At 43.4% G+C, this 11,470-nt stretch overlaps 1 protein-coding gene across 1 annotated transcript; it reads right to left on the reverse strand.

The window, feature by feature from the left end:
- Positions 1 to 234: 234 nt before the first annotated feature.
- On the reverse strand, positions 235 to 10,904 carry epc2 (enhancer of polycomb homolog 2 (Drosophila)). Its single transcript, XM_049018131.1, has 14 exons — positions 10,480 to 10,904; positions 8,514 to 8,673; positions 8,139 to 8,284; positions 7,823 to 8,029; positions 7,583 to 7,731; positions 7,329 to 7,455; positions 7,005 to 7,187; positions 6,751 to 6,840; positions 6,350 to 6,495; positions 5,908 to 6,230; positions 3,343 to 3,479; positions 2,796 to 2,955; positions 2,269 to 2,590; positions 235 to 1,119 (listed from the first exon to the last, which is right to left on the reverse strand). The coding sequence occupies exons 1-14, from the start codon at positions 10,630 to 10,632 to the stop codon at positions 1,047 to 1,049; spliced, it is 2,376 nt and encodes a 791-aa protein (XP_048874088.1). The 5' UTR covers positions 10,633 to 10,904; the 3' UTR covers positions 235 to 1,046.
- Positions 10,905 to 11,470: the final 566 nt, after the last annotated feature.

The following is an 11,470-nucleotide window of genomic DNA, read 5'->3' on the forward strand; positions in this document are numbered from 1 at the left end:
TGGCACATAAATTAATATGTTCAAAACATCTTCCTAAGGGTTTTTACAGGAATTCACGAAATCACCGGGACTGTAATGAAACCAGTTGATGAGCAAGACATTACCCCCTACTCTGTTACTTGCATTGTGGGCAAAATAATTTCAATGCATACGCCAAACCCTTAGGGTTTGGGTTTAGCAATCAAAAAATATGATTAGCACGATTACACCAGATAAACGACAGATACAACTATCCATACTTGTGTAATATTTATTGGCTTAACCCATATGTTTAAAAAGGCAAATATATTAAAAAAATTTTTTTTTCTTTTTACATTTGCAGACCGTGAATGTATGACGCAAATCTGTTTCTTTAAAAAGTTAAATAAATAGGTCCCTATGGATACAACAGCTCATCTTTACATCAGAGAATGTATTACAGATTCCTACATTGAAATGAAACAAAGTAAAAAAGTAATAAAACAGCTGAAACAGCCCCGTTACCCCTTTGAAAAGAAATATAGAAAATACTTCATGAAAATGCCACTGAACAAGATATTCAATTATTCAATTTGTGAAACCAAATTAATCAGACGTATAGTACTTTGTCTTCAGAAAAAAAAGTACAACTTTTATGCTAACTACGTCAATGTTTCATAGACACAAAAAATCTGATTTATACAAAATGTAAACATTACAAAATAAATAGTTAAAACAAGTGACGAAGGATACGCTTTCATGCTTGCGATCCCCAAAATGAACGCCTGCACATTTTATCCCCTCCATTCAGTTGCATTTTCAAGTGCAAAAGCATGATGACAAATACCTAGAATTCAAGTAACAAGAAATGATATACTAATGATACAAATAAACTATTTTACAAAGTAGTGATATTCCACATTTTACAAAAATGTACAATAATATATAGACACGTGTTCTTGATATTCTGATATGCTGCGATTTAGGACAGGCCCGTGTGAGAGCAACCCCATGTTTTGGGCAGAGACCCTGCCAGGTGTGGTCACACAGGGCCGCTCGGTACGGTCATGCGACTCCCGTCCAGACAGCTATGTCACCTCCATTGCCACCGTGGTCTCAGATATCCCATTGAGAGCGAGGCGTTCTGGCTCGTTGTTCTCCCTGCGAACAAAGACAGGAAATGAGACTTCATTTTTCAGAAAGCAGAATCAGACGGTCCCTGAAGCAGTTGGGGTTAGGGTCTTGCTCAGGGTAAAAATGATGCCACCACTCTGGTGACCCTGCGATTTGAACTGGCAACCTTCTAATCAGGTCCTAACCTAATAAGCCACATTCCACCCCCTCATACCACAGGGTGGGGTGGCAGTGAAAGTCCCAGTAGTCTCTGCTGTTGTGCCCTAGAGAGTGGTGCTTAACCGCTAAACTAACTTTATCAGCTTTTTCATAAAATACATACAGATCACGTTTTTATTTTTTTCCTCTCAAGGCAGATTTTAGAACCTAAATTTATGTCATACATTTAAAAAAAATATCATTACAAACTTCAAGGTTCTCTTTCAAATAGTCTCCCTCAGCTTACACATTTCATTCATTGCATCTTACTTCTTGTAGTGGCTACACCAACTATGAATGACATAAAATGGCACTCGAAATCAGGCGGTTTATGTTTGTCATTTTCACAATGGCACACATTTTTCCGCCAAAGAAAGTCTGCAACAAGTTCAATCATTTCTTGACAGTGTTGATTAAATTAACTCATCCTCCAATGAAAACCGTGACCGTGATGAGTATTGTTCTAAAGACTGGCACAAAACAAGCTGATTATTCTTAACCATGCTAAAACAGTTCTTGATGTTCCCATTCTGCCATACTTATGATTCCTATTGCTTTCAACAAAGAGGAAAAACTACAAAAGATATATGTTTTTGTCTCCTTTCACACCGACATTCGGCACATGATACGCCCACTGGCAGACTGATTTGGGTATGGGGAGTTCCCCAGGTGAATCTCATTCATATTCATGACCTCAGCTGTTTGCCTAGGTAGACACAATTGAACAGATACAGTGAAACGTAAGTACTAGCTTTCTATTTAATAAATTGAAAGGAATTTGTAAATGACTTTAATACATTTACATAGCGAAGAATTCTACCTACAATGGTCTGTGTTCCAAAGTGTTCAGGATATGGACAAATTTGTGATTTTTGACATTGTAGAATGTCTTGAAAATCAGTTTTTTCTAAATGTTTCTTTAACAGAAGGGTTAAATGACTGATAGCATAGTCAGCATTAACGAGAGCATAGCCTGACCTTGCCATGCTGCTGACAGCGCTTCCAGGTGTGACCTTGGGCACACGGTCCAGGGTGGTGGCGACAGTGGCAAGCTTTAAGGCAGACGGAGACGAGGCGGGGGCTCGGGCACTGAGGGGCTGGTTGACAGGAGACACCACGGTGACGCTACTGAGGTGGGCGGCACCTGCCCCTGGGAGGGACTGGGGGCTGCTGGTGTACAGTGTGGGCAGCAGCTGGCTGGAGGCGCCATTGGGAACAGTCCGTAAGAGCTGGACAGGGGCACATGGCAGGGGATCGCTGCTCAGTGACATGCTGGTGGAATGGGGAGGTTTTGAAGTCCCTGGAGGATAGAAGAAGGGAGGGAGAGAAAGCGAAAGAAAGACATCCATTTTACCCTCAAAATCATGGTACTGGAGATGAAACAAATGACAGTTGGACATTCATCAGGAGGAACAACTTCAGAACAACTTCGAGTAAGTGTACAGATGAACCAGAACTTGTTGGTGGACCAAATGGAACAGCAGACTCCCACCACGATGACGCACCTGACGTATGGAAGAGTCCGTTCATGCTGGCGGTGTGATGCGTGCCTTCTTTACTGGCCTCGCTGCCCGCCGCACTGGGTGATGAAATCACGGCCGATGCAGCAAACTGGGCGCTGGCAGAATCAAGGGTCTTTGACGTGTAGTCAGATGCGCCAAATACCTGGGGTGGAACAGAAACTGCAAATGAGCCTGTGATGATCCTCTCTAAAGCATCACTGGCATGAGGGGAAATACTAAGGAGGGATTGTAGAATGTTTTTGCTTCTCTCAAAATATTTATTGATGCCATGCACAGACATCATTATTATAATTCACTCATGACCACTTGAGGTTTTAAAATGACACCTAAAGTGACAATTAAAACCCTTAAGGATTTATATGGTAAATTTCCCTACAAGTCTGTGGAAGTGGGGGGAGGGTTGGGTTGTCCTCTATGTTAGTAGCCTACTGGACTAATGACTAAGTACAAAAATAAAGGCTCAGTTATAAAAGGTATGTGAAAACAATACTGGGGCCATTGAAGGCTAGCGGTGGCAGCAGTGCCTTACCTGTGTGTTGCGGCGCTGGAGCTGTGACGGTGCTGGGGACAGTGCTTTCTGTTGTAGCTGTGCTAGCTGCTGCTTCTGCATCTGTGCCAGCTGCTGCTGATGTGTTTGGAACTGCTCTTCTGTTATGCTGCCTGTTACTATGGGAACACAAATGCTGTGAGACAGTGCCACCTATACATCAGTTAACATCTTGGGGGTGCAGGACCATAATACTGCCATCACACAGTTCATTTTTAACATGTACACACATTAAAAACTCCACTGGCCAAAATGACCTTTCAGGTCCTGCAGTAGTCCTACCGATGTATGCATGACAGAACAACTTAGCCTCTTTGAATTTTACATTCAAAATTAAAATACAAGACACAACCCTAAACTAAAACATTTCATATTTCCATTAATACAGTAAAAGTGGAATTTTCCATTCTGCAACTTGGAAACACTGACTTAAAAATCACTGGCAATTTCCTTCAGTTACGCAGTAACATAACCCAAGGCTATGCGGCACATCACTGTCATGAAGAAAACATGACGTCTGCACTGGACATTAAGACAGAGGCATCCACACCCTAGTCTGACAGGCCCATGTTTGGTCAAGACAATCTAGTATTCAGGGTGCAGAGAGAGGAATGAGTCAATAATAAAGGAGTAGCAGAACATGGGCCTACTGAAGGGGAAAACCCTCAGGTACAACGCAAAAGAAGCTACTGGAGAGAAAGAACTTCCTGGCTGCTGCTGCTGGTCAACGACAAACCATAACAGACGGTGGCGAGACAACAGAGTGGCAAAACAAACATTATTAAGGATATATTATTCCCATGGCACAGCATAAATACCGTGGAAATTTTATTCTACTCATTTTGAATTCAGGTCAGCTTAATTGGCCCAAATGCTTTCAGACATATCAGCGGTACACATATGCGCCGATGACTAGTGTGCCATTGTGACAGACTGCACAACACCCTCCGCAATCACAATTTCACACAGTTCGCCTGGAGCTACACAAGAGCTGGCTGCATGTCCATGCATTCTCCACGGGTAATAACAGTGCAGCTCTGCTCCAGTGATCCGGAGGTCGGTGCACTTTCTCCGGTATGGAGCTTCAGAGCCAATGCTGATTATTAAGCCTGAAAAAAGGAAACTTATCAGTCTTCTGCAGGTTTGAGATGTTTTGCGGGGGCAACTCGTTGGCACGATCGTGGCCACTTGGCAGATTCAGCTTATAATAAAGTCTGAAACTAGGCGTCAATGCTGAGTAGCATGTTTGTTCAGGAGTTTGACTTCATTACAAGATTTGCAAGTTAGCAACTGAAGCTGACTGCGCAATGCATACATCAAAAGGACGGAAATCAAGACAAAATCTGGGAAAGGAACAAAGCACTATGGACAAAAACTAAAGCCCAGTACATCGATCCACTACAGACCCAGATCAGAGAGATCTAGTAGTAGTCCGCAGTAAACACAACCATGAAAGGAGGGAATCTGGCCTATGCAGTAATAAAAAAAAATGGAAAAAAAAATACAGATCAGAAATGACAGGCCTGTCTAATGCAGCACTTAACAGCAGACCTGACCATGGGTCAGAAGTAGCCTAGGTAAGTCAGACTCTTGGAGGGACCTTGTGCAGGTGTGATGCTCTATGCTGGACTGGATGAGGCCAGTCTGGCTGACAGACTAATACAATTTTCATATTCTTATTTAAAGCTGGTTTATACTTCACATAGATGTGGCAATGTCACATCACCACAGTAGATGCGGTGAATGAAAGTTATCTATCATCATAGGGGCCGACCTTGGACACTGCAGAGAGAAGCCACAATCGAGGCTGAGCAACATTTGAAAATTTGTACAAGGAGGCTCTGGCTAAGTGATGTAAGTGAACCTTGAACAAGAAAGATAAAAATGGCTAGCAAGTTTGAAGAATAGTTGACTAGAAATAAGACAAGAAATATTGGCATTTATACTTCAATTCCTTGCTAGAGGATTATAAATACTCCCACAATTCCCCATTAGTTTAGTTTTCATATGCATTTTTGGCTAAAATCGAGTTTAGTTTTCGCTATAGTTTCATTAGTATTGATTTTTAAGATCTAGTTTACATTTTAAGTTCTTGAAATTTTATTTCTTTGATAGGTGGAAGGTTGTAGGAATTTGCTACTACAAAATGGTGAATATTTTTGTATTTTGTTTTATTTCAGTAATATTTTCATGAACGAGAATACGCCTGACTTGCATACTGTAAGTTCATAGTGCACGGTTAGTTTATTGTAAATTTCTTATTTATTTTCATAACATCCATACCACATCTCATAAATGTGACTTGTAAGAGCAGCTTTGCTCTACAGTTTAACCCCAGGTCGAATGTCAAAGTACACAGTTGCCTGGTGAATTCATGCAAAAAGAACGAACATTCCGGACTGCAGACGGGCCAGCACTACATCATGCCTACTTCCGCGTAAAATATGAACTATCATATGGATCCTACAGTACATGCTGAATACCTCTGTAGCCAAACTCAAACCCTTCCATGCTCAGCAACAACAAATAAAGCCATCAGTTGCCTACCTGAAGCACCTTTTCTGGAAGTACTAAGAGCAGTGGGAGAAGCTCCTGACGCCCTGCTGCTCTCATTCAAGCTCACTTTCGTCCTGCTGCTGTCCTTGTGCTGGGCTGACTGGGGCCGGAAGCACCGCAAGCGACATGCTTTAATATTGCTTAGTATGTCCACAAGTGAGCCGGCCTGCCCAGGAAGTGTTCTGGAAGCATTTGTCCATGTAGAAGGGTCCATAGAGTGGGAGGCTGAACTACCGGGACTGGAGGTAAACACTTCAGGGTCCAGCGGCTTCAGGATCTGATCATATTCTGATGATGTCCGGTCCAGAATAACCCTGAGAATGGATGGAACAAGTTTCCTGTGACTTCAACCACAAACCAAAAAAGGGAAAACCCAGTACCGCATGCATGATTTCAAATGTGCAAATGTTCCACGAAGCAGGGGTCAGCATACCGGCCACCGCGGCCCACCCTGCGCCGGGCCAGACCCAGACAGCGCCAGGGGACAGACAGGACCACGTGGGAGTGCCTGAAGGGCAGCGGCGACATCCCAGCCAGCTCAGGGTGATCCCATAACAGGTTGCTGCTTTGCTCCAGGGTCTGCAGGGGGTCAGGTGGTGGGGCAATTACACAAGTTGCCAAACTGGTAGCTGAACTATTCTATTTGTTACTAGTTATCATCATCCGCATGACACATGCGACAAGACAGATTTGGCTGCATGAAACATCATTCATCTACCAGATTGTCCATCCATCCATCCATTTTTCAAACCGTTTATCCTACTGGGTCGCGTGGTCTACCAGATTGTAAATGTTTGTCCTTTAAAAAAAAAAAAAAAAAACTAAGTGACTCACAGCATGATACTGGCATCCAGCTTTCCTTCTGAATGCGAAAAGCCCATCAGGGTCATTCTCCTCATCTGGTTCAGATGCAGGAGACTGGACCTGCGTGAAAATATAGCACAACTTAGGCATGCTACAATGTATAGGGGACAAACAGTGAGGTTAAGCTCTGCAGAAAAATGACACAATAGCTGAAAGCACCGAATATTAATGTGGCAAATGGAGATGACGCACAAATGGCAGAGGGGTATTCAGGATGCACTCACCTGTGGGTAGTCCTCGTCCCCGGAGCTGTGAAAGTCATACTGCTTGATGTCACACTTGCTGATTGAGGATTGATCAGTCCGGGGCTGCCGGAAGGTGTCGAGTTTAGCTTTTTTAATGTGATGTTTCTTCTTTGGTCGAACCTCAAAATACGAGTCATCCCTAACTGAGATGTGGGGTTGATGCTGCAAAAGGAAAATAGTGAACAACATCCATTCTACTCAACACTGCAATACAATCTAACTATGGTTATCTAGGTCAAACATCATTACTGCTATGTATCCATATGATAAAGCCGGGACACAAATAACAATTGAAAGAATTACCTTTATTTTATTTTCTATGTTGTAGTGGTTTCCATTTGAAAGAGACGGAATACTATAAACAGGTTTCTCTGTCAGCGGAACAGCCACTTCATTAAGAATTTCCCCTCCAAAATCCCCAAGCTGATACCTAGAAACACACAAGTGGACAAAATGGGTTTTTTTATGCAGCAGAACTGGACCTTGAAGCTGCTTACAGACTCACACCACAACAGGCACAGAAGAGGACCAACAGAGAAACACCGAGAGCCTCTCACCTTTTCTCTACCACCTCCAGGGTCAGATGCAGAAGCTCCCGTTTGGACTTCTCTCGCCTTTTGATCATTTCTAAGATGGTCACCGTCCGGCTAAATTCCCTCCTCAGCTTCAGCATTTTCTCATATGAGGCCTCATCATTCTTACGATTCTAGCAGGGGGTGAACAATATAAAAAAATGAATAATGCGCAGTGGAATGTGACAGGAGCCGAGTGATTTTGGGATAACGTGGCTCTCTCACCTTCCTCGTCTGCATCTTTTCCGTTCTCCGTCGGAAGGCCACATATGGGTCATTGTTGGTGGAGCCGTCCCTCTTCTCCTGCTTGACCTGAGGAATGAGTGAGGGCCCTCGGCAGTTCTTCCGCTTCCTTACCCAGTAGTCGTACACCGACTTCAGAAGATAGTCGTCCTCATTTAGCAACAGTTTGGCTTCTTGAAAACTGACAAGCTGCAGAAAGATCGGGAAAGTTTTTTAGAAAATACAGGTTGGTCAGCCAGGACTCCACAGAGGTAAATGCAAAGAGTGTTACCTTCACACAACCATGCACACACAGTACCTGGTTTGTGCTAGCCTTCTCTAGCCTGTCCACCATGTTTTCAAACTGGACTTGCTTTATCTCCATCTTTCGATTAAGTCTGTTGAGGAGTGTTTCATCCTCAGAGTCCATGTCATAATCAGGCTGCTCGTGGTCCAGGCTGAATGCTGGAGGAAGAATAGACAAGCACTGATTATACCTTTGTGCATGATGGAGCGTAAAGGAGCACAAATCTTCACCACTCCTTATCCCATCTGTTAGAGATCCCATGATGTAAATACAGCACCTCCATAAATGAGACCAGACTGACTTACAAACAGAGCAGTAAAATACCCAGGTAAAACAGAATCTGTTTCGTGGGGCAATTTAGCCTCTTCCAGGTCAAAGGCCACTCACGCTGAATGTGGATGAGCTGTTTAGGAATCCTGAATTCCCCCTTGTACAGACGGTCATAATAGGTGATGTTGCTCTGAGCTTCGGGCACTGGAATGACCATAGTCTCCTTCTTCTCCCTGAAGACTTGCTGTGCCGAAATGGCTCTCTGCAGATGGTGTTCCTAGGAGACACAGCGCAATGGCTTCTTATCCAGCCTCCCCACAAACCCCTGTGCTACTGCTCCCAAGATACAGTGTAGAACTGATGAAATCAGCTGAAATACTGTCTACGCAGTAGCACAGACATGCGCACACACTTCAACTCTACACATCACTCTTCACTGATTAATAAGACCCATCCAAGGTTTTGTGCTAAAAATAAAATGAAAACACCATTTTCTAAAATGCTCACCATGACCATTAAAATCAATTAAAAATATCCATCACCAAGTAAAACTCTCTCACAGCTTCCCACTGGTTATCCAAGACAAAAGACGGGGGTATAGCCTGAACTGGATGCCAGTTTATGAAAGGGCACATATGTATATACACTCTCACTCTCTCTCTCGTGTGCATACACACACACACACACACACACACACACACACAATAGGCTATGATGCACTGATTTTCCAAACTGCATGTCTGAATACTGTAGGAGGAAACACATTACATGTAAACTTCACGCATGAAAAAAAAAACTGGGATTATAACCCTCCCACCCCCACCAAAAAAATAATAATCCCGCAGCTGTAAAGCAATAGTGCTACTGCCTAAGAAACCAAGCCACGGTAAGCATTGTGTTTAAGGTACTAGAAGAGGAACCCTTGTGGGAATGGAGAAAACAAAAAACCTTCAGATTCAAGTCCATACCCTTAACTAGTACTCTACCTACTGCTCCCATACGTTACATTGCATAGTCATCATGATCAGTCGAGTTTAATATGAAGCACAAAACTTATAGACAAGGGTGGAATGCAACAAAGATATGAGACACATGTGGAATTTTGTGAAAGAAAGCAACCTTTTCTACAAGATAAAATTATATTTTTTTAATCAAGGAAATCACAACACTCAGTAAACCATAACCACTGGCAAATTCATGCAAGTATAATCAAAAAGCCTTGTGATACAAAACGAGTTGGAGAAAATGTTTGTTGAAAGAGTAACCCGTTCAATTGTTGGATCTTTTTAAAAATAGCTTTGTTCAAGTTTCAACAGTTTAATCATTCTCCCAACAAATGTAACATTTAAATCACTTTGATTATAATGAAACATGCAAATCTGACTGGTTCACAATTTCAGGTGAGTGTCACCACTGCTCCAAGTACTGGTAGTGACTTGAAAGAAAATGATGCTTTAATTAAATGAAAAATAACGCCATGACCGTACTACATGTCAAAAATGTCTAACAGCTAGCTGCATGGAAGACATTCAGTTTTATTAAGAGAGTGTCCAGTTTGTAAACAGTCCAGAAGGCTGAACATCCCTACCACTATACGTCGGACAGACCAATCGGGTGACATTATAAGGTTTTGGGGGACAGACAGCGTCAGCAACAGTTAATGGGAAGAGTTAGTCTGTTTTAGCTTACACTTTTCATTAACAAACATGCACAAAAGCACCACCGAACTGCACTGGTTACCGCTTTTGCGCAAATCACAGCACACAAAAATGAACATAAGCCGCCGGCTACAACTAATCACTACACGAAACGGTGCCGGGCATTCACGAAAGCATTTACGCACACATATATTGCGTCACATCCGGATCTACCGCTATCCGACGCAAGATACTTTCTCTACGGTAAAAACGTAAAAATGTACCCTCGTACTGGAATAGTATACGCCATGTACGTAAACTGCGCTGACTCTTGCATATCCAAATCAAGATTTGCGCCAATATCGTTGCGTAAACACATAAAGAATACCGATACCCTGCTTACTCGGGGCGTAACAACAAAATAATATAAAACATTTTCTCCCTACCAACTCCTCTTCTTTCTCCATCCCGGTTGGCATCTGAGGCACGGCCCGGTTGATGGAGACGCAGTCGTTGAGGTCCGGAAGGTCTCTGCTTCGGTATACGGGGAGAGGTTTGGCGGCGTCTAGCGCCCGCGCTCGGAAGGATAGTTTACTCATCGTTTTCGTCTATCTCAACAACGTAAACGTGAAAGAAACATGTATCCCGTCAGAATCCGCATAAAATTTCGGTCGAAAGGGACCGAGGGACCCGACGCGTTTCACTGCGGTCGGACTGACAGATTCCCGTTGGCAGGTGATCCAGTCTGAGAAGCCATTTTTGGTTAAGTTTAACTGGATTTAAAGCCTTTTTCTCTCGTTCGATCCGCTCCCTGCGCCATGAAAAACATGGCGGACATTTCCACAAAGCGGCAAGGCGATCCCGGCAGCCAGCGCGAGACGCCCGACGGCCGACGCGCGCGGGCCGCGGCGTTGCGCTGCGCGCGCAACTCACACTGCACACTTGCACGCGCATGTAACATATAACATGTGGGACGCAAGAGCTGTGTTGGATACGAGAGTGTATGTGTTGGATGGGGTTGTGTCAGATTTGTCCTGTCTTTCAATGAATCATATCTGCGCAACTGCTCCAAACTACATGGAAAGTTAAGTCATGTTAATTGCAGTTCTTCAGTCAAATTGTTCAATCTTAAGTACACACAAGTAATTGGTAGTAACTGTTTTTTTTCGCCCCCACAGTCCAAAAACATGCTGAGGCTAACTGGACTTGCTAAATTGCCCGTAGGTGTGCATGTGTGAGTGTGCCCTGCGATGGGCTGCCCCCCAATCCTGGGTCGTTCCCTGGCTCGTGCCCACTGCTTCCGGGATAGGCTCCGGACCCCCCGCGACCCAGTAGAATAAGCGGTTTGGAAAATGGATGGATGGATGGATGGATGGACGTAGGCAGCATTAAAAGCGGAATGAAAAAAAAGTATCTTCTTTTATTTATATATATATA

This window comes from Brienomyrus brachyistius, chromosome 1, assembly GCF_023856365.1.
Source record: "Brienomyrus brachyistius isolate T26 chromosome 1, BBRACH_0.4, whole genome shotgun sequence".
NCBI lineage: Eukaryota > Metazoa > Chordata > Actinopteri > Osteoglossiformes > Mormyridae > Brienomyrus > Brienomyrus brachyistius.